Genomic DNA, 24,354 nt, shown 5'->3' on the forward strand with positions numbered 1-24,354 from the left:
ATGACGTGGATCATATGATAAATGTAGAACACGTTGTACATTTTTAGTTTGCTTTTTGTTCTACGCGTTTATCCACGCATCTAAAGCGAAAGAAAAAACCCTATACAATCTCAAAAGCATGTAAAAATGAATATAATAAAAATATTTGCGTGGAAATAAAAATTTCGCAATAATTCTTTTCTCGTACAAAAACGAAAATCGATGATAATAATAATAAATAATAAACGGTGTGAACGTGAACTTTCGCAAATTGAATGTTACATTATGGACTCACTAATTCGTAAACATGTACACGACCACGAGTGTTGTCTACGGCTAAATAAACAAGCAGGTGATTAATACTGACACGTGTTGATCCGCTTGAAAGTCGGCGCGTCGTCCTCGTCCCCGTCTACACACAGACGACGGGCACAGACGAAAGACGAGAGAGAGATCACAAGCGAGTTGTGAGTGAGATGGCAAGTGTCGATCAACAACAGAAGCAGAAACAGTACGTGGGTACCACCGAGAGCGACAAACTTCACTGCAAAGACTGTGACATCTATTTTGAGAGTGACAAGAGCTTGGTAGTTCATCTGCAATATCACCACGAAAATCTAATGAATCAGTGGGCAAACGAAACGCAGCAGGAGGAGAGCAACAACAACAACAGCAAGGCTGGGAATCACAATAGCCACGTGACAGTGAAACGAGATAGCACGACGGCGCTGGCCGATTCAAGTGAACCTTCCTCTGGGCCGCCGTCCGAGGGAGCGTCACCGGCTCAGCAAAATTTACCAACGCCCGGCATCCAACCGCAGCAGCAGCAGCAACAGCAGCAACGACAGCAGCAGCAGCAGCAGCAGCAACAGCAGCAGCAGCAGCAACAGCAACAACAGCAGCCACCGACCTCGCAGTCTTTCGGTCACTACCAAACGCCAATGTTCCACGACGCAAGCTTCTTCATGGAAAATGAACCGGCTTTCATCATTCCCCACGAATACTCGCCCAGTCACGAGCCCGAGACGCAAACCGGCTACAGGTATCACCCCTACCAACATTCCCAGCACTATCCTCCGGAACGGGCTAACTCTGTAAGCTCCATGAGCCCCAGGAGCCCCTTGCAGTGCGACAAGTGCGGCGCTGTTTTCGAAAACGTAGGCCTGCTAGGTGAGCACGTTCGTGCCAATCATCCGACATCCCCCGGTGGTTATCCCGGTCAGCCGCAGTATCAGCAGATCGGTAATAGTCCGTCGCAGCAGAGCCAGCAGCAGCAGCAGCAGCAACAACAACAACAACAACAACAACAACAACAACAACAACAACAACAACAACAACAACAACAACAACAACAACAACAGCAACAACAACAACAACAACAACAACAACAACAATTGCATGCGTCACCGCCGCAGGCTGCAAATTCTCAACAGCAACAGCAACAATCGGCTGGGTACGACTATAACAATGGGCGCGTGATAAAACAGGAGGTGAAACAAGAGCCTGAAGAGCAAGCCGAGATCCTCGATCTCGACTCGCACAAGGTGCAAACGCATCGCTATGAGGAAGAACTGATGAGGCTGCATCAACAACAGCAACAAGAGATGCAGATGCAGCTGCATCAGCAGCAGCAGCAACAACAACAGCAGCAGCAACAACAGCAGCAGGCGATGCAGCATCCCGGGAGAGGTGGACCGCACTCGGTGAGTTCTATGTTAGGATGGCCTTCCGCACAGCCCCACGAGTACCATCCTGGTGTGTCGCCGATGCCGCCAATGGGACCGATGGACAACGTGTCGCCGATACCGGACCAGAGCCAGTTCCTGAGGGCGCAGCACATGGCGGTAGAATCGCCGAGGCATCCGGGATCGCCAATAATAACCAGCACGCAACAGATGCCGACCCATCAGCTGTCCGGGATTCTACAGCAGCCCCCTAAACCACCGCCGGTAACGAATCAGTCGTGGAAAAGCAACGAGGCGCGCAGACCAAAGACTTACAATTGCACGGCGTGCAACAAGTGGTTCACCAGCTCGGGCCACCTGAAGCGTCACTACAACACGACGCTGCACAAGAACGCGGTTAAGCAGAGCGGACAGCCCGACCCGGCGAACATGCCGATTAGCGCCCACCATCATCCCGGCCGAGACCCGGTAATGGGATCGGGAAGGGGGCCGCCCAGGTCACCGGAACTATCTTCTTCGGGGAGTCCCCCAAACTTGATGGCAGGTCCCTCGGGCGAGGCGGCGAGGGGCCTGCTCCACACGGCCACCCTCTACACCAACAGCAATTCCAACAGCAGCGAATCTTCGGCAACCATACAGCAGCAACCGCCTTCAACACTCCACATCCCATCCACAATGGTGCCCCTCAATTCCCCGCTGCCATCGCCAATGGCGGGCCACCACCACCCGCACCACCAGCACCAGCAGCACCACCACCAGCATCAAATGGGTTCGCCGTCGCAAATGGGGGCCCACCATCCCATGAATTCGCCCATGTCGCCCATGGGGGTCCATCCGCACCTGAATTCACCTTCGCCAATGGCCTCCCATCCGCACATGACTTCACCATCTCCAATAATGGGGGCGCCAATGAATTCGCCGCCGATGGGGGGTCCTTCGATGCCTCATCAGCCGTACCCAAACGCCTTGCCCCCCCACGTTACAACTACTACCAGCATCCCGGGTCTACTGGAGTCTATCACCAGCCAAGTAACTACTATTGGTAACGACCCCGGCGCCCAGCAACAACAGCAGCAGCAAAGCCACGAGATGCTGCCCGGTTTTGGGACCTTCAGCAATCACCAGAAGCCCCTGCCGAGCTTCACTCAGTTCGGTATCACCGGGTTTTTTATAGGCCAGAACCAACCACAGGCCGTTAACGTGGGGGGGCTAAGTCCGGAGGAAAGCCTTCCTCAAGACAGATCCTTTGATTCCCCAGGATCAAACTATGATCCCTACAGAAACTCGCCACCCAGGTACGAGTCCCTGACCGCCATGGAAGTTGTCCAAGAACCCGATTCCCTTGCTGTCGTGCAGTTCGTTCATGTTCCTCAGCAGCAGCAACAACAGCAACAGCAACAGCAACAGCACCGTCAACCGAAAACCTTTGAGGCCAACAACAATCTGCCTCAAAGTAAGACGGAACCGGGTCCGAAGATCCTCAAAGACGAGGTTACGGACACGAAGAAGTTTCTGCTGATGTACAAGAAGCATAAAATCGCGGTCACGGAAACCGGTTCGCACTACATATCGGAGGACGGGTTTCACAAGTGCCTCGAGTGCGACAAGGTCTTCAACAAGGCCTGCTACTTGACGCAGCACAACAAAAGCTTTCATTCGGGTGAAAAACCGTTTAAATGCCAACAGTGTGGCAAAAGATTTCCCCTTGAGTACCTGCACGTCAAACACTTACATAAGCACGCCGGTGAGAAGCCCTACAAGTGCGAGTCATGCCCGAAACAGTTCAATCACAAGACCGATCTCAGACGGCACATGTGCCTTCACACGGGTGAGAAACCCTACGCCTGCGACACCTGCGGCAAGGGGTTCATAAGGAAGGATCACATGATGAAACACTTGGAGACTCACAAAAAGAAGAACAATCATCATCACGGTCACGGTCAGCACAATCAACACAACCAACACAATAACAGAGTGCTCATCGTTTGAACGCGTAACGCAAGGACACGACGGGCGTTGCGCGACCCCCTCTCCCTGTATTTATTTTACCTTCGCAAAAGCCCGAAATTGTTATCCCGGCAGCGAGTCAGCCGAGAGCGCGTTGCCGCCGCGGGTCGTTTCTCTCGAAACTATTGAAAACGTACCAAAGGAGGGTCGGCACTGGGAGGTAAAGGTTGAAATTTCTGTAGAGATTGAGGAGAAGAAAAAATTAAACTAAATGCTTCGTTATAAATAAATGAATATACAAAATAAGGAATAAGAATAAACGTATGTGGGCAGTTTGTGATTCGCACGGAATAGTTGCTGAAACGTGGTGATAACGGTTCTCGGACTATGTATTGATTTTGCTCAACGACATTTATTATTTCATGAAATCATTGCTGCGTATTTCAAATCGCTTTTCAAAACGAATGACGTTAATCAATCGTTGCCGTCACTGGGACTGTTGTTTTGCGTGTATTCTTGTATGCACGATTTTCAATTGTTCGAAGGGAAAAGTATCGAAACCAAAAAGAAGACGGATGAAGTAGCTTCATTGTTAGACCGGAATGCAAATGTAACGTAAGTTTGCAATTTTTTATTGGCATCATTCGGGATAAAAAAATTTTTTTCCATTTGACCAAGTCATTTAGTGGCGCCAATCGCGGTACACACGGCTGACCGATGATTTTTGCTCGACTTTGTTGACCGCGACGGCTCGGACTAATGGCAAATCCAGTCACGATAACTTAAATGAAATGATTGTAAATCTTAAATATGAAACGACAGCGCGGTAATAATTAATGTTGAAACGATATCAAACCTTGAAGCTTATCAATTGTACAAAATACGTTAAATGTATAGGCATATTATTGTAATTATTACTGATTTAATATTAATTGACTAATTATAAATTGATGAAATCCTTAATTCTTAATACTCGTATTTTATAGTGAATAACTAATCTATAAAAAGCATATTAAAAATATTTCATCCAATGTGAAAACGAATGCGCTTTCATCGCAAACCACTTATCATTTCATTTTCGTTAGACGAATCACAACTTGTGTTGCGTGAAAGTTGAAATAACGAAGTTCGCAAAATAACTGATAGCAACGAAGAGAATGAATTGAAAAACACCACTGTCGCGTATTTGGATTTCGTTTCTCTTCGGTAAAATTTCAACTAACCTTCTCCGAACACTATCCCGTCGCATCTCACGAATTTCAATCGAAATAATGATAAAGTTAATCAAAGGGCACGTCGTTTTCACACTGGTTCCTTTTCTAAACCTAAGATAGACTAAGTTATTAAGAATCTTGCGCTTCTTCTTCTTGGCCAACGATCTTTGCGCTCGTCAGTCTCTGGGGGATTGTCTATCACCTCTGCGTCCCTTCGCCATCCATCGATCTGTTTTAGATGAAATGCAGAAGGTACACTTTGTAAACTTGAGCCGTGACTCGGGGAAGAGATTGGCGAACTCGAATTTCTTGAAAGAAAAAGTGTTGGAGTATTTACATGCAATGTAGGTAACTGCTGACCTCGCCAAAACGAAATTTATAGTTATTTTGTTGAATATTAGTTAATAATTTTTTATAAATATTGATAAGTTGAAGTATTGAAAAGTGTTGTGGTTATATACGAGTTAGTTGTATCTCATTGCTTTGTTCGTTGTTGTGTTTGCACTTCGCGTTTGTTCCAATTTTTGCGTAACTCATTTTAAATATATTGTGATTGATAGAAAGAAAAGAAATTGCTTCTAATTGCCTATAGTCATTCAATTGGGACGAGGTCTACCATGTTGTTGTAAATATTTTTTTTTTAATTATATTAAATGATAACGAATTAGCACTCGCCATTTGTAACGTATGAAATCTCAGAACAGACTACCTCAGAGTTCAGGAATTAAATGACAAAAAACGAAGAAAAATAATTTTTAAAAAAATCAATTATGTAACAAGAAAACGAAGGAAAGAATAATAAGTAAATAAATGAATAGTTAAATAAATAAATAATTAAATGAGAAATAAAACCAATGCAATAACTGTAAAATACAGAATACCTTACGAGGCGGACAGAGGAAATATAATGCGTATACTCTAATTTATTCGCATCCTGAAACTGTCTTATCTTCATGCGAATTGGATAAGTTTTGTCTTTTTGATGTTGTTTCCACGAATTTATTGTTCGAAATCCATTTGCTGCAATATACATATTATAAAATCAAGATCTTCGGTTTGAAGAAAAAAGAGAGTAAGAAACGGGAAGAGAGAGAAAAAAAATAAAGACGAACGAGAAATAATGTTCATTTTATCAAAGGATTAAATTTTCACAGAATCAGTTCCTTCGATCGTCCGCCAGTAACATGTAAGCGTAATAGACATGTAAATTAAATATACAAATATCCAGCATACGTTAGACATATCAAGCAGTATTACTGTACTCAGTTTAAAGGATAAGAAGCAAATAAATACATATTGTACTCATATCAGTAGAGATATCATTGCAAACAAAAAAAAAAAAAAAATGATAAATCTGGGCATTTTTGCAAAGCAATCTTTGACTATACATTATGATATACATATTATGTAACAATAAATCTTGGGCATTCGTTTGAGAAATGTACGTATTTACAATATTTACTTGTACGACGATATACATATTATTATTATTATTATTATTATTATTATTATTATTATTATTATGAATGAATAAATATATATATATATTATAGAAATAAATATACCTAATTCGAAAGAATACAGTACCAAACAATGATTGGTTGTGCCAAACAATTTTTTTATTCCTTTTGTTTATTATTACCTAGTTTGTTTACTGTTTTAATGTTTGTCATCGATTTCTTCTCTTTCTTTATGTTTTATCTTATCGTGCGGGCATTTTACCGTGTAGGAACGGTGGCCATTTTTTCATTAGGAATCTCATATAACTGTATAGTTTATTGAACGCAAAGTTCCCACGAAAATTATCGAGTTGAGAAATGATCTTGCAGTTTTCTGAAAGCCGGTATTTTAACCACTCTACATACTATATTATATGCAAATACATACACATGTATCCATCACGTTACTAACTCGTCGTTGCCGGTCTTTTTTCTTTTTTTTAATTTTTTCTTCGTTTCGATACTCGTCTCTAGTGGTGCCATAATATTAAATGTGAGAAAAAAATTCGAACCCAACTTCGAAACATTCTAGTAGCGGAACTTGAAGTTTTTGTAATTGTAATTGTAATAGTAATAATTATAATAATTACTATAATAATGATAACGATAATAATATTATTATAACGATAGTAATAATAATCTTAATAGTAATTATACTAATAATGTGGTTTCTGTTCCTGTATACGGCCGATATAAAACTATCGAGATAGAATATAATAATACGACCTGTATTAGTTTAAACGTGTTTAATTATGTTTTTATAAATATATTTTATTTCATACACCTTACGTTGTTCAATTATCGTTTGTTTTTTTTTCCTTTACTCCGCACTCATCCTGCCACCCACATACCTCGTTCTGTTTACCATTATTCTAGAAATTTTTTCTTCACGCATTCAAATCTGTTTCCATTAGTTTTTCATCCCCTGCTTACCTGCGTACAATGAGGCAACCAACATGAAAATACCATATCTTGATGAAATGTTCAAGTACCTATATTCAATATCATTAATATCCTCCAAGAGTTTAAATAGCTGTTGGTATGTGTAAGGTAATAACGATCGTCAAGAATTTTGTAACACGGTTAGAAAAACAGTTCAGATCTAGTAAATGAGAGGGGAGAGGAGAAGAAAAAATAAATAAATAAATAAATAAATAAAATAACAATACCTACATGCAAACAAAGAAAAGCGAATAAGAAAATTTTCTCACCTTGTAGGCTGCACAGTGTTGCGATGTTGAATATCGACGTGAAGAGACAGGGCTGAAAAATGACGAATAAAATGTGCAAACAAATTGTACAAATATGCTTGGCAACAAAACTTATAAGAAATAATTGAACTCAGAAACGAAGAGAAAAATATCTACACGTAACGAGCTTCGCCAAGTCAACAAGGCACGTCTCACGATATCTCAAAGAATTAGTTTTAAGTATAAAATTTACCTGATGACGAAGCAATATTGAACGATCTGTTTATGATAACTTAAAGTAAATATGATTAAATGAAAAATGATGTTAGGTGTAGTCTACTCTATACTGTACGTCTTTTAGCTAAATTTTTATGTTTTTTAATTCGTTGTGAACGAATGTTTTGGGTATATATGAATTGATAAGTAATACATAAATATCAATATTAAGACGAAGAATAAGAAATAATACAAATATGATATATACAAATCAACGAGCTGCGCACATCAGCTTCTATATGAACCTAAATTATATAAGAGATTCAGTCGAGAACAATGAATTAATTGTTATTGATAAAAGCATTGTCGGAATATTCATAACTTTCAGCAATATCCTACAGCTTGTTGTTCCATCCTCGTTAATGCGAAAGCGGTTCAACGGATCCTTCGAAATTAATTATCGTTATACATGCCAGCCAGCAAGTTTACCAGTAAACAGACAAATTCACGATCAGTGTTTGCAAAAACGTGAACAAATTGCATATTCAGCAATAGCCGATATCTTTCATATACTATGTCGTTCTGCAATTAACATCCGAAACCGTAAATATGTAGCATGGGAACTTCGTTCTTAACATATGTAACATGTGACTCGAAATTTTCTTAGTGTTTGACGATCTCGAAACATTTTAAAACACGAAGCAAGCATAAGAATAATTAATTGAATTTGCCAAACGGTCGAAGGTGCGTTGAATAATGAATGGAAATAAAATTCAGGACAATTCTTGGTATTATGAAATTTATGAATGACATCTTGACAATGCCGTTACAAAAGTACCTCATGATACAAAATCCATGTACAAATGTTCATACGTTTTCAGAATAATAGCTAATTAATAAATAATGAATATCGATATTGTAATTCTATCATTTTCTCCGCCACCCATGCACATCGTATTTCCTCCACGACGGCGAACGACGCTGGTTCGGAAAAATTGTGCAACAATCCGATTGCGTAACGATTCACTCGTCGCGTGACGCGTCAATGCAAATGGACTGGACGATGAAATGGTTCTTCAAGCTGGGAGGACTCGTGCGTGGAGCGTAAGAAAGAATCGCGAAAACATGGCGGGTCGACTCGACGAAGGAAACGATTTGTGAGTAGGGTTTGCCCGCGTTGCTTTTACCCCGAAAATCATATCCTGTGATAAATTACGAGATTAGCTGGGCACAGCGAGTCGAGTCGAAGACGCCGAACGAGAGCTGCTTTCATGTCTTCAGAGTCAGAGTCTCTCGCGCGGACCATATGTTGGAGCCCATTCTTCCATCTCTGCCGTCTCTCCGGCACCCTTTCCCTCCATCCCTCCCCCCCCCCCCCTTCTAGTCAAGGCTACACAACTCGCGCGAGAGACGGTGACGAAGGCAGAGATAGAGTGTGAGAAGCCGAAGTAAGTTAGCCGTATCATTAAACAAGCCGAAACTACATCGTGTTGTACACACGTCTACATATGTACCTAATCCCAAAGCCCAACGCTTCACGAGTCGAGTACAAGGTGTGGTAACTTTGAGAAATCGGGAAAACAAAGACTCACCTACCTTGTATCTGTATGTGCAGAGTTTTTATAATTTTGACGCGTTGTTATCAAGAAAAGCCTGACTTGAAAATTTGCATTTAATATTCCAATCTTTCAGTCATCGATTTTTTTTTTTTTAACAAACCTTTAGCCAGTGTTACAAATGCATGTTTTCTGAACGATCGAAGATCGTGACCCGTTTGTATTGTATATTCGATGAATCAAACGATCTTAAAAAAAAGAATTCTTCCATTTCAAGTGCTTGCGTTTGCTCCGATTCTCAACATTTTTCCGTCTTCAAGCGGAATTTTAACGATACGCGTAATCTGTCTTGGCATGAAATAAAAATTTTCCTCCTTCGATACCGCAAATGCAAAACGTCCGGCATCGCTTGAAGCAAATGTACCAGTTATTGACACGTTTAGACCAAATTATTGTCCCTTTTATTCTCCAAAATTATAAATTTACGGTACAGATTGGAAATTTCTCGATGATTAGAACCGATCGCTAGAGGATTAGACGCTAAAAATATATTCTTTGTTAATTTTATAACTAAGCATCTACAAACATATACAAACAAAAATGGTGAATAAATGAGACAGGGTGAATAACTGGTGCCTTACTGCACGAAGTAAAAATATGAACGACATCGCGTTCTTGGTGAAAAATTTCTCCCCGATCATCCGCGACGGCGTATCCAGATCCCATAACCGTCATTACCGTCCTCGAGATCCAGGGACCCCCAGGGATTTGGCGGGAGAGGCGTTGATTCTGGGCATTAATGCGTCCGTACGGGCTGCAAGAGTTTCTCACACTGCAGACACAGCTGTTGTAATGAGTTGCATCCTCGCGTCGAGGTAGCAGAGCTCGTCTCGTGACAATGCGGGTTCTTTCCGCTCCCCTTTATCTCCGCTACCTTTCAAAGTGTGAAGACTCGGGGGCTGCAGAGGCGGTGCATCGCCGATTTCTACGCCGTGAAAAATCCGCCGGCATAAAGGCTGGATTTCACCATGGTGAATGGGCGTTCCGAGGTTTGAAATATCGGTGTAAATTGAGGGATGGCCACTAGGCTGAAAATAATCCATGCGTCGAACAATCGAGTCCAAGAGAATAATCGAACACAACTCGATCGAATCGGTAAAACTTAATCGATTAATTGATCGTTTCGTTGTTTTCTTTTTTTTTTTGAAAAGGTGCATATGAAACCAAAAGATCGTATATTTCAGTATGTTGTCTTAACAGCGGAAGAGTTTTTTGACAATGTACAGTTACATTCAAAATATTTTCCAATTTCAGGTCAAAACATTCGCTTGTCATCCAAATTGATATTTCAGCGCTTCGTTCGTGGGGGTGAAAAAAACAAATAAAAAAAAATCGAGTCGTTCGATTAATCGAGTTTGAAAAATACCGAAATTATGCTCGATAAATCGTGAAAAAATAATCGATTATTTTTTGTCATTCTTGTAAATTCATCCGGGGATTCGTCGTCGTTTACTCGTCGATAATTCGGATGAACGGCTAAGGAGGAATCGGATCAAAAAGGAGGTTTGTTTTCTCACTCTTCGGTGAGACGCGCGGAGAGTTCGTAACTCAGGCGGCGTCGACAGAAGTGAGGCAGGTCGCGTAATAGAAAGTTACGAGACCTCGGGAAGTTGAGGAGAGGCGCGGCGGTACGCCGAAGAGATTGAGTTTCGTGTTATTTCTTGAGTTATTTCCTCGCCCCGGAGTTACTCCGAGTTTATTATCCCCGGAGAGCCGGGAGGAGTCGACCCGTTTCTTTCCTCATCTTTTATCTACACCTTTATAGGTTGGTACACGGATAATCTTTCTCTCCTTCACTCCTTACCCCGGTAATATTCTCACGCGCCATCGGCAGCAACGCGTCGTCATCGCTGCTATCGATTCCAATCACGTATCTCCCCGAGCATAAAACGGCTCGATGAACAAATAAGAATTCAAATTAACGCCGCGATTAGAATGAAAGTACAATAGATCTAGAGCTCTTGTAATAGAAATTTCCCTACTGTTCGTTATCGAACAAGTCTCGACTTATCGACCCACGGTCTTGTATTCAAATCTAGTTGCGAGTGAACGCGACTCGCCCTCCGATGTATGGTCGATTCGTCAAGTCTCTCTCGGTAGATCGGAAATCCTTGGAGCATTAACGTCGGGGCCGATGAAGCGAGATTGGGAGTCCGACGAGTCCTCGACTATCGTTATTATCGACACGTGTAAGTAATGTAAACACTTCGCAACGTCGTGTAATCAACCACGTCTACAAGGGATTATCAACGATGCTTAAAATCACCTTTCCATTTGGAAGTAGACATATGCGACGTATTACCGTGCACGGTTTGTCGAACGAACTCTATACACGCACTGATCCTGGTGTAAACGATTCGATCTCGACGATCATTTTGAAAATCATTGTGCCAGAGCGTCTTACAGGATCACTGTGCAGTTTCATTCCAGTTTCTGTTCCGATGACGACCATCAAGCTGCTATGACTCGTTGTCGAAGGTAAGAAAACTCCCATAAAGTTCAGGGGAAGCAATTATTGGGTACCTTGATGGTGTATTGAAATTGAATTCGATTATTAGAATTGTTTTCGTGTTTGTATTAGAGGTGAATGTTTCTTTCTTCTTTCGTCACGCAGCCTCGTTCTATCTACAAGCGATGGAACGTATTAGTTAATTGGTCTTTGATTGATGCTCGGGGAATGCGTGAGAGGGCGAGGCGTCCGAGTCGATACTTATCTCATTTCTGATTTATTAACTAATTAATTTACCTATCGCCTAATAATAACCAAAGCCTCGATACCATCGAGGATTCAAATTCAATACGGTTACCATTACGTGTGCGTTATGCATGCTCTGTACAAAAAAAAAAAAACTACGACTCAACTTTTTTCACGAGCTTATTCATTACCCATTAAAGCTTTTTTTAAATTTTTCTTTTGCTTTTCACACCTGGTGTACACGTCAGTGTGTTTCGAAAAAAAAGGTCCTTAAATAACCGTTGACCTTAAATAATTTTTGAACGAGTGAATTTATCAGAAAATAATAAGAGAACTTTTTTAGAGAGAAATCTATTCTCTATAAAAATACGGCTGTGAATTTTCTATACTATGCATCGTTAACTAGTTACAAAAATTGAAAGGAGCAAAAACCATTCTTTCCATGTTATTCTTACGGAAATTAGTAAAGTGCGACGCGCAACCTCTTAACGTTGATATTAAGAGCTCAAATTTTAACCGACGTATTTCTATACCCGAATGGAACTTTTGAACCTGTTTGGAAGAAAATAAAATAATTTTTTTCAAACACCCTGGTACACATGTACATACAAGATCACAGTAACACGCGATGACCTTATCGGCAAATATCTCTGCACCTTCGTGATTTCATCTCTCGTCTCACAATCGGTTTGGCCTTGTTCGAAATCCACATTTGCCATATGTCACCTAATTTCGCGGGGTAGCAAGCCTGCGCGCAGCGATATATCACCAGTATACACACACATGTACGCATATGTGCACGTATGTATCACATACGATGCGAATGGCAACAGATGGCTTGTGCTTGACAGGGCGCGTCGTGAGTATTCTACTTGTCAAACTTAAACGTTGTGAACGATAAATCAGGCGAATTAAAACTGAATAAGCTTTAGTAAAATGAAAACTTGGGTTGAATATTTTGCAAAGATACAGCAAGCCTGTTCGAGTAATAAAAACACGTGACAGAACAAGTGTCCTTTCACGTGAAATAATTTGCAGAAATTTTAAATATCGTTATCAAATCATCCACGCACGGTGTTTCGTAAGTTTGAGTAACCGTAAATAATTGTAAGAGCATAAAGGCGGCCAACGTATTTCTACCTATAACCTCATTTTAAATATCCGACACTATATATCAAGTTACGGAATAGGAACAATTACTATACAAACTATCGAGAGAACCGATCTAAATTCAAACAATTATTCCATCAAAATGGAATAAAACCGGGATCGCGTAAGAAGATAAAAAATTTATTCGTCGCTCGATGACTTTGAAACCGATTGAACGAGAGTGAATTCGATTTAGGATCTTGTGCCGGTCACAGTAGGCTTGTGAGTCAAGTATCGGCACATACGCCTGCAATTTTTTTCCTCCGTTAGCTATTGTTAGACCGTGACTTCTATCGGAGACCAACGGTCAAGTCTCAAATGGATATCGCTCGGCGTGGTAAAGCCGCGATAAAAGATCGACGCCATTATTCTGCTACGTCAATTCGTACCGGACTGCAAGCGCGGATCATTAAAGCGAAATATCGAAAGATTCGCGGTGATTCGGTGATTCGGTGATTCCGATATTCCCGGTACACCCGGAGTTCGGGGATCCGGCGGGGAAGCGTTGACACGGACGGGCCAGATAAATCTCTCGTACTCTGCAGGATACCATTCCGTATTGAAAAGGACTATTGAGGTGCACGGTGCCGTGCTTTGGATGAAGGTGGCGCAGCCACTCTCTTTCTCCTTGCTCTCTCCTCTCCTCTCGATTCCCTCCCCTCGCCGCCCCTCTTCGCTTCTCTTCTCTTCTCTTCTATTCCCTTCTCTTCTCTTCTCTTCTCATCTCGACACCGTCGCCGTCATCGTCGAGGACCAGGTGCATCTTGAGCCTGGGAAGCTCAAACTCTGCTCTTCGACGGCGTGGCAGCAACGGCAGATGCGCGCCTCCGCGATGCGAGGCTTGTTTGTCTACGGAAACGGAGCGGTGGATCTCCGTCGATCTCCGGCAATCTTGCTTTCGATCCGGCCCTCAAAGCACGGTCGGCCGAGTGAAAGAGAGCATTTCGCGAGAGTTAAACGCTGCTGCGGGGCTTTGGCTGGATAACGATAGATGAGCTTGATTTCACCGGTCTGAAAGGAAATCTTCCTCCTTGGAAAAAAAAAAAAATAAAAATTTATATTACAGATACGAGGGTTTCAATGTGCCGAATCTATATCTGCTTTCCATTTTTTGCTGTCACGTTGTATATACATATATTGTATGATGTGAATGGCTTTTTTTATTTTTCATAATTCCGAATTTGTTGCGTTTTATTGTTGCACTTACACTGCTTTAATCTATTTAAATAGTATATGTACGTACGAAACATGTTCGAAATGACAGAAAGAGATTTTGAAGGAGAAATTAGAAAGAGAAGAGATTCGCCGTGAAACTCTAATCGACGATACGAAAAAACTACAACACAACTAGAATTATACCAGTTGATAGATTTTCTGACGATTTGAATGGTTAAAATTTTTTACTTTCTAACTTTTTTTTCATAAACATTGCTTCTATCATTATTTTTTGATTTTAATTTGTAAGAAAAAATAGCGTTTCATTAATGAAAAAAAAAACTAACAGCGTACATGGTACATATTTTTTATTACTATATTTCGAAATAGAGTAGGTGAAAAAAAGAGTTTTTTCTGCAGATCAGTGTTCACGAGAAAAAAATAGAAGTCAGTTAATACTTTCTACGAAAGAAAAAAAATCGCTGATTGGTCGATAGAACGGAATGATCAATTTTCGGCCGATTGTAGAAATTACTTTGAAGCATCGAATTATTTTATATTCCCATCTGTTCCGAGATATTTTATCAGTTATTTGAACTGGAATTAGCAATATTTTCACCTCCAGATATCGAATAAAAAATCACCACAATCGGCAACCTGTGTACCAGGTCCGTGAAATCCTTTTTTCACTTCTCCACTTTGCGTCGTAAAGAGTTAATCTGTCGCGCCCATTTGGCGTTGTCGAGGGTTGAGGGAACGACAACGAGGGCTGGGGAACACGAATAAGCCGAGATTTCAAGCGTCATAACAACCGAGCGCCCGTCGAAATTAAATAATCCGAACCTCTCTCTCTCTCTCTCTCTGTCATTTTTTCTCTCGCTTCCACTCCCCCCAACCTACCTGCACTTCCCCCTTCCAGAGGCAGGCTAAAACTGTTTGCGGGGGTGCAAAACCGTCCGCTAAATGCCTCCCCCCTGCGCCCCCATTACCATCTTTCGACGGTGATGAGCTGCGGGCGGCATTATTTTCCAGAGCGTAAAAAGAATAAACCCGGAATTACCGGCAATAAAATTCAAAAAAGAAAGGGGGAAACAAGAACCCCGCCCTTAACGGCTCTCACCCACCCAGCTGTCTCAATTTGAATTTTATAATTCAACGGTGTGTAGAGCTGTTTCAAAACTTTTATCTTCGGAATAAAGTGGGCCGAATAAATATATCTGAAAATTATAAGAGTACTCGTAACTCTGCTAAATATGAGGATTTGCTACAGTAGGTGAATCGATTTTCATTATTCGTATGATGTCTTTCTAATTTAAAAAAAAAATTTTTTTTTTGCCACCGCCCGTGATCAGTATTGCATTTTACTCGTATAATTCGAGGCTTGAAAAGACCACACAGATTTCTTATGGAAATTGGAATTTTATTTTATATCACGATCGAAAATTCTCATGAACACGTGTCCCAAGAGACAGTAGTTTCCGAGATACAGGCTTCGGAAGAAAGGTGTACAGATTTTTCGATATTTATGAATTTCGAGATTTTCATGAATTATAAAGCTTCAAGGGGTCTTGAAACCAAAAAAATCATTCGTAAGCCTGCACGGTTAATTCTCAAAGATAGGAAGGAAGCTGTGACTCGCTGGTTTACCGGAAGGAGGTGCAGCGTCGGATTTCGCGTGAAGAACGAGACCCTCCGACTCTTGCAATAACCGACCTGTCCTGTTTTTCACGCGTCTGCGTAGTCTCTGCGAATCGGCTGTGCAGTTTTTGAGCGATATATTTGAATTCAAGTCCCTCTCGAAGCTTAGTAATTCGTGTAAGGCGCGTAATCCGTAGATGTGAAAAAATCCATACACCCCCCTGCCGCATCTTGTATCTCGGAAACTACCGATTTTTTGGTCTTGTGTCTGTGAGAAAGTTTTATCGGGAGGATATATAGGTACTACAACATACTGAAAATCTAGCGAATTCAACCGATAGCCAATTTCCATAAGGATTCTTCTGAGTACCTTTTCATTAAACAAATGCTACTCGTAAATGCGATAAATAAGAGTAGCGGTAAGCGGATGAAGAAGTGGAATTGAACCAGAGCGTTGAGAGCGTAGAGAGAAAAGAAGACAACGAATTACCCTCGGCCAATAAATAGCCCAGCAGCATGCGACTCATTATCCATAAAAATCTCCGTTCTCTCTCCCTCGTGCCGGCGTCTCTCTCTCTCTCTTTCTCTCTCTGTCGCCGAAGCGGTAAAACTGCTCGTCAGCCGCTCAAAGGCCGCATCGCGAAGGCGGCGGAGGGTGAGGTTAGGGGGGAGGAGAGCTAACCCATCCGCTAAAAATGTAGCCTCCCCCGGCATCCCCCCCCCCCCCCCCCCCAATTCCTCATCCCTCATCCCTCGGCGCCCTCCGCCCTTCCAGCCGCACAGCCGCCGCTGTGGTGAGAGGGGCATTAGTAAAAACGCGATATTGTCGGACTCAACAGGTTGCCGGCTTCTCCCCCCCTCCCCCCCCCGCCCCCCGCGCCGCCCACCCACCCGCCTCCGCATCCAACGCCGGTCTTCATGAGCCACCGCTGTATTAAATAAACCTGATGATGGGGTGATTTCTCTCCCTTTGTTGGTGAGGAGGGGGTGGGGGAGGGTGTTTCAGGGGTTGTAACTCATCGAGCACCTAATCGATTCTTCCTCGAGCGTGCCGCCGCCGCCACCGCCGCGTCATACCCAGGGTAGAGATTTGCATTTTTATCCACAGGGCGATGCGGTTTAATGGGGCGAAGTCAACGCCCGTGGAGAGAATCGCTCGGCCTGCGTGCCTCAAATTGGATCCCTCAAATACTTTTGTCGGTAGCGCGAGTGATTTCTTTTCTCTCTTCTAATTCCGACGCTATTTCTTCCGGTTTTTTTTCCTGTCTCTTCGTTTACCAAAACGCGTACGAGGCATCTCAGTTATACCCTATATACTCGTATACGGAATGAACAATGGGCCATGGGAAAAATCGAATGGTAGTAATTTTTAGGTATGAAGTCGGGAATTTGATCTAGGAGTAGTTCGATGACACTGAATCGAATGGTGATAATAATTTTACAATCAACCCCCGAGATCATTATGAAAAGTGGGTTAAACCGTTTATCTCGGAAAGTAATAACTTTATCAAAAAATATGTCGAGCAAAAGTTTCGTCACTTGGGACAGAAAGAAGAAAAAAAAAATTGCAAAAACGTATGCTGTGTTCATATTCGTGTCTACAAAAACAAGTGAGAAAGAGAGCAATGAAAATTTATTTTCAAACAAAGTTAGATTACTTCTTACTGTAAAGCTCTATGTAACAAAAAAAAAAAACCGATATCTATACGAATTTAATGTTTTTTTTTTTTACCACTTCAAACTTTGAGGTCTTCGTCCCGCCCCTTCAAATTATTTTTACCTTTCTTCTCCGTTATTTTTGAAGATACGAAAATGAGCATGGGATACGTTTTTTTTTTTTTTCATCGTCCCCAACAACTATTGTTTGACATATTCTTCGATAAAGTTATTAGGTTCGGAATTAAACGGTTTATCCCTTGTTTTATAATGATCTCGGGGGTTCGTTGCAAAATTATTATTACCATTCCATTTAGCGTCACAGAATCACCCATAGATCAATTTTCCGGATTCATAACTAATAAGTACTACCGAATTTTCATGCGTATTTACCGGACGACTACAAGACCTACTCGATTTATTATTTAGGTTTGTGTTATAATTGTTTATACTTCTGTAATATCTTTTCATTTTTCCGCAAAAAGCCTTCCTTTTAACATTGCTAGTACGACATGTTCACCAAGTATTAATTTAAAACGTTCTTGAAAGTAGGGAAAATCCCCCCCCCCCCCCCCCCCCCCCCTCAAAAAATAAACACACACAAAAAACAAATATCATCTGCAAGCCTACAAAAATAAATTTAGCTGATAGGAAGTAAAGTTATCACTAAGAATAATCCCGTGGAAAGGGGCCCGAGGATATTCTGCGTGCACTGTAATCCTTGAGGCAGGAAATCCCTGTAATCAGCTGCTAGCCAGATATTTGGGCAAACAACGCGGTAGTTCCTAACTCTACAAGTTCGGTATTGTGTACGTACCGTGTTTTACGCATGTGTGTAGAGGAGCGAAGAGGCCAATAAAAACACGTGTGCATGATCCATGTGTCCCGAAGACTCTCTGTATCTTCTTTCTTTCCGTCGTTAAATCTTACTACAACATCACAGGCTGAAAAACACCCTGTACACTTGCCGTATGTAATTGGTCGATCGTTGAATCGTTCCAGTTTATCGATCATAAGGAATGAATCACTTTTATTTTTTCAACTCTCCAAAGGAAGCTCGTGCCCTACCAACAAAGGTGACCGAAGTAATGCATTTTACCGAAATAATAAAAATAAACTGCCGATGCAACAGCGGCGATCTTTACCCCAAGATTATCGAAAAATGGGAAATAATTCTCCGCTGTTCAGGAGTTCCCATAAACACATACATAAATGTACTACTCACTTTTCACTTCAGCCGAAGGCTGGTGTGCCGGATTGTTGTTGGATCCTTCGCTGTCCTTTTCCTTCTCTCCTTCCCTCAATTTTTCCTTTTCCAACAGTGAAACGTCGAGCGTAAGTCGTAAAATCGCGAAGGCAGCGAACATCTGTTCGAGGTATACGAGAGCTCATCATTCCGTACGTATGAGTAGCTGTATACACATTTCGTACGTCCATCAAGATTTTGACCGAGAATCCTTTTCCCCTATTTTCACTTCACCATCCGTCCCGTTTCTCTTATATATATATATATATATATATATATTCCTTGCTATATGTCACGTAGTTTTGTCCCCATGATAAGTTTTATACCCCGCTCACAATGGCTGTACGGTGTATGTATGAAATGCGTGTGTTTGTGTTAACCTAAAATCGTCTAGGCATGTAGTTTTCTCAGTTTTGGTGAAACGAATCTTTTCGGAAAGGGGTGCGCGGAGGGAGCAGGCCGCGTAGTCGTACGTTTTTAAAGCGGTAAAGGCAAAAGGATTCGTGGGAACGTGGATAAGCATACAGGGGAGCGACTGGCAAGAGTTGGATTTCACAAATTTCGAAAAAAGCTAAAGAAAAAAGAGGAAGGAAAAAAGCGAAACCCGTGGAAAGAAAAGAGGGGAAACGCCTGTCACTTTGCCGGGGTCTCGGATTCTACACTCGGCTCTTCTGCTTACACCAAAAATTACCCACTCATATACCAGCCTTTCGAACCCGCTCGATATCCTTTGATTTTTCAAACACGTTTCTCAGCGGAATCGTGCTTCTCTATAGAGTATGAATTACGGCTTGTACCGACTACACCTGCTCACATCGAAACCAGGCTCCTCGATGTAACGGAGAAATTATGGTTTCCTTCACACCATGTATATATATATAATTATATACATACACCTAGTATGAAATCTCAAGGTTTCGTTGAAATGAACTTCACTCTACAACCTAGCTAAAATCATACCTGTTTTCAGGAGTTTATTTTTATTTTTTTTTCTTACGATAATGAAAACACTCGGAGCAATTTGAACTAGACAGCTTTATTATTTATAGTTTTAAGAACATTTCAGAATTTTTTCATTGAAACTAACGTTTCGGCAAAGTAGTGAACTCGACAGTTCAAGTGAAACTGTCGTAGCGCGCTACTTCCAACTCCTAAAAATGAGTATGATTTTTGACCATCCAAGCTGTGCTCCCCCCCCCCCCCCCCCCCCCGCTTCCGCGCCCTTTTAATTCCATCAATTGTTCTGAGGTGAAAACGGCGAAACTACTCGGAAAACGTTATCCCTTTTTTGTCACAGCCAGCTAGCAGCAGGTCTGAGAAGAATGACAGTTGTGGTCCGAAGTAGGTGGGCCAATAGGTGGAGCGGTGAAACCCTGAAGGAGACCGGAAGTGGGAGTCTCCAGAGCCCCGGGCGGCCGAAGCAAGTGCGTTGCCTACCTTGGCCGGGAGGGCTTTGCCTCTCATTCATGAGTTTCACGCGTATGTTCTCGGAGTCTATGGACAGGATATCCTCGTGATTCTGAATAAAACGACCTACATCCCAGAATTCAAGAATTCAAGTGTACAGGCACACGTGTGCAACATGCATTATGCGGCTGCCGCTACGCGTTCAACCTGCATGCAGGTGGGTGTAGTTTTGTTATACCTGGATCTCCCGGTAGGTACATTATGGGAATCGACGTCGGACAATCGATGCGAAACTTGAGCGGGATGACATAAATTCAGGTTAATTTGGAGAACAGCAGGGGCGATCTGACGTGAAATAATTCTCAGATGCGAGTTGAGTTCGTCCCGATATTGCAACGACGATATTTCGCACGTCTTATTAGGATTGTCTGAATTTCATTGAATTACGAGAAAATTGAATAGTTGCACAAGAACTCAATTACTTCAAAGTCATACGAAAATAACAAAATCTTGGTTTTCGTTTCGGTCTTCCGTCGCGTTAAATGTTCCCAATGCCAACCTCGTGTTCTCCAAGGAAGTAGGCACAAATACCTGCTCGGAGTTCGTTCGAACGTTCGAAAAAAAAAGGACAACGAGTTATGCCGCGTAAAATGGGTGAACGTCCCAGAATGGGAATGAAATTATTACCTACCTCAGTCTCTCTCACACAGGCACACTTATGAAATCACACGCGTAGTCAAATTATCACCTTGCAGCGTGTGGTTTTAGGCTAAACACCCTGAATCCGGGCGTCGCACCGTTTGAACAACTGTACTTGCGATTCTCCATTAATGAACCGCTGATTGCCGTGCGCGAGCTTTTCGACGGCGTTAATTCCGTCGGCGGGACGAGGATGTAGGCACCCAGGTACCTATCATGATCGCCCCTCGCCGACTCGTCGGGCGAATGTATGTTATAACCTTAAACCCGCTGGTTGATCGGACGTTTGTGTGAACGGGTGGGTAAGTCCCAGTGTGGGATACGGGTCGGACCCGAGGGGCAGAGGAGAGGAGGACCTTTTTGTCACTCGGTGCGGCGCCGCTGGTGCGGTCGCGTGCCGGACCGGAATCTTTTTTGTGGGCAGGTTGCACACGGACCGACTTGCACGTGGAGGTCAGTCCAGATTAACCTGGTTACCCTCGATACAGGAAGTGGCCGGTGAACAGGTGCCTTCCGGTTTCCCTCAATGGAGCAACGCCGCGCTCTCTCTCTTCTCCGGCACGGGTGCTGACGTTGAACTCGTCTCGTTTCACGCGGAATTAACTAGGGTGCCGAATGACGAATCAGAGGGACCAGAAACGAAGAGAAATTATCGTTAACAGTTAACCAGGTTAGCCGCTGGTCAGGGAATTCTGAAATTCTGGAATAGTCAGGGAACTGTCAGGGGTCGTTTACTATATTTTTCTCATAGAAATACGTACCCCATTTTTTTATGCTCTATATTAATTAGATCCGATGCAATTTTTTTGATCATATCGTCGGAAGTTTCTCTTCAACCTTTGAATATTTATAAATACTATCTTACAAACGATTGTCCGCACCGGCTAGATAGGACGGTGTAACCCGAGTGACCGTTCATACTTTCGTGAAAAAATTTTTTTGTGAAATCACGTGGAAAATGCGTATATTTCTTTCAATTTGCTATAGCCAATTTATCCGACTTAGTCAGGGAAAATTATAAGAATTTTGTCTGGAAAACCTGGAAAAGTCGGAGAATTTCGCGATGAAGATTTAGTGGCCACCCTGTAATTGATTGTAGGTATTGTTGATTGCAACGATCGCGTTGATGCAATGTCTGTCTGCCATCTATTTAGAAAATTCTGTTATACATAGCCACACGGTGTAACAGATACAAGGAGTGCGGAGGCTGGAAGACTCGAGAGAGGACGGCCCGCAGGAGTCGGCGTGGAAAACACTATGATTAAAGAAGGACTAGGCGTATCTATGAGAAGGCGGTCGCTTCAAAGGGCTCGTATACATGTGATGGCATTTAATTTTTAAAATTACGGACGGACATTCTGCAATAATTAATATTGGCTTCGAGAACGTCGAGATAACTATGTATATATATATATATATATGTATATACAATGTATCAATAAACGTACCGTTGCAATATCCTTGCGATAGATTTTACGATTTTTCGAAATTGTTCCCTTTGAAATTCCGAATTACCGTTAGTAGGTACGCCAAGCGGAAACTGACGGCGGGGTTCTGTTTGCTTGGGCAAAATTTTAATTGCTTTATTACCATCGCTGTCTGCCAGGATAATTATGAGCACTAGAGTTTAGCCTCAGTGGCCATAAAACGGATTTACGTGCTTCTCGTGAACATTATGTTTGTGTTTCTGCCTACTTGACCATATAAACATAAAAGCCTTAAGCTCGGATTATTTCAATCGATTTATAATATTCAATATCATATAAAAACATTGGAGTCTAAAAGGAAATGAAAACACCCCGGACAAGACTTATGCGTGTTATGCAACGTTGGCCAAGAAATTTTTCGTACGAAATAGAAATTTTCTCTCGAAATCAGCCTCCACCGTAATTGTGATAAAAACGAACAAAGGAAAGGACTCTATAATAAGCAATGAATGACGTAATTATTGATGACTGTTGAAGATTGCGGTATACGATCAGTTTGACAGAGCACCGATAAATCAATCTATATATGTATATATTCGTTGAAATTGCGTTACACTTTCCATCGCCAAGAGTTTCTCCCTTTCGACAGGGGTGTCCCTGCATTCGTGAATCAAATCGCATTAGCCTCGCAGATGCATATTCATGGGAAACGATCGTCGGATTAGACAAATTTCAGCGGTACACCCTGCGTCTCGCGTTATTTCGTAACGTCGGCATGCAAAGGGGAAGGGCGATGGGCGAAACTGGAGACGAACGGTGATTTCGAGGGAGAAGGGGGGGGGGGGGGGGGAATGAGAAAGGCTTGTCAAGCGGAAGGGGCGAGAGAGCATTTATCAAAATAACACTGAGCCTCGTTCGGTTGGCATACGAATACTTTTGGAGGAATAAATTATATCCAACTGCATGCATGCCACTCGATAAAGTGCAGCAGCGTGCCTTCAAATGGTGGCAACCTGCATGAGTTTCTCAATTTTCAATCCCCCTTCAAGTGTGAAACGCGTAAACTTAGACCAGAGTGGCAAAAAATTTTCTTACATGTTATTTCCGCGATTTGTAAGACCTAAAACTTAGTTTTCCCTGACATTTTCCCAGTTCTAGTAAGTTTCGAACACCTAAATCGTTCAGCTTATTAACTTTATATTCGGTTCAAGTTCAATTTGGATCGAAGAAAAATGCAACGTACAATAAGGTCAGTTTAGGCCAATTTCTTTTTTCGACGAAAAAAAGTAAACATGTCCTACCTCAAAAGAATCATTTCTAATTCCCATGATAGAAAACAGATATATTCAGTTTTTTTCATTATCAAATTGAAAATCCTCTGACAATTCCAGGTTTTCTAGATTTTCGAGGTATATCCTGTTAGGCGATTGAAATATCGGTGAAAAATCGTCTATTTCTTGCCAATAGATTGAAAACTTTTCGGTTGCAATTCAATATAAATTATCATTCGAAATATTAGGTGCAGATTTCAAAAGGCAAGCGGATTTTCGATTTCTAACATGCAGCGTGACTCCATTAATTTGACAAACAACCGATTGACTCAGATTTGAAGATGCTCACATTGCAGCCGAGTAAATAGCACACGGAACGGATATTCCGAAAACGCGTCACGTTGTCGACCACTCAGGGGAAGGCAAAGAATACGATCAGATCGTTTCCTTATAGACTTAAGAAACGTCACGAATGTAGGCCCGGCTCGTCGACCGGCTGACACATTCGGCTGTACGCGGACCCGAAGTGAATCTAAGCTGCGCATTAGAAACATCACATGGGTTCTATTCAGAGAGCGTGCCTCGAAGGCTTCGCTGTGTGTTTTGTCTGATCGCGAATCCTCGCAGAGGATTATGGGGCACGAGGCAGAGCCGAGCGCGAGTCT

The 24,354-nt window shown here is 42.1% G+C and overlaps 1 protein-coding gene across 1 annotated transcript; it reads left to right on the forward strand.

Annotated features, from left to right (window-relative positions):
• Window positions 1-338: 338 nt before the first annotated feature.
• LOC107218986 (histone-lysine N-methyltransferase 2D) lies at window positions 339-8,613 on the forward strand (the record flags this gene model as incomplete). Its single annotated transcript, XM_015657435.2, has 1 exon — window positions 339-8,613. A coding segment is annotated over one exon (3,315 nt), but the record flags the coding sequence as incomplete, so codon positions are not given.
• Between the last annotated feature and the right edge of the window lie 15,741 nt (window positions 8,614-24,354).

This window comes from Neodiprion lecontei, chromosome 4, assembly GCF_021901455.1.
Source record: "Neodiprion lecontei isolate iyNeoLeco1 chromosome 4, iyNeoLeco1.1, whole genome shotgun sequence".
Classification (NCBI taxonomy): domain Eukaryota; kingdom Metazoa; phylum Arthropoda; class Insecta; order Hymenoptera; family Diprionidae; genus Neodiprion; species Neodiprion lecontei.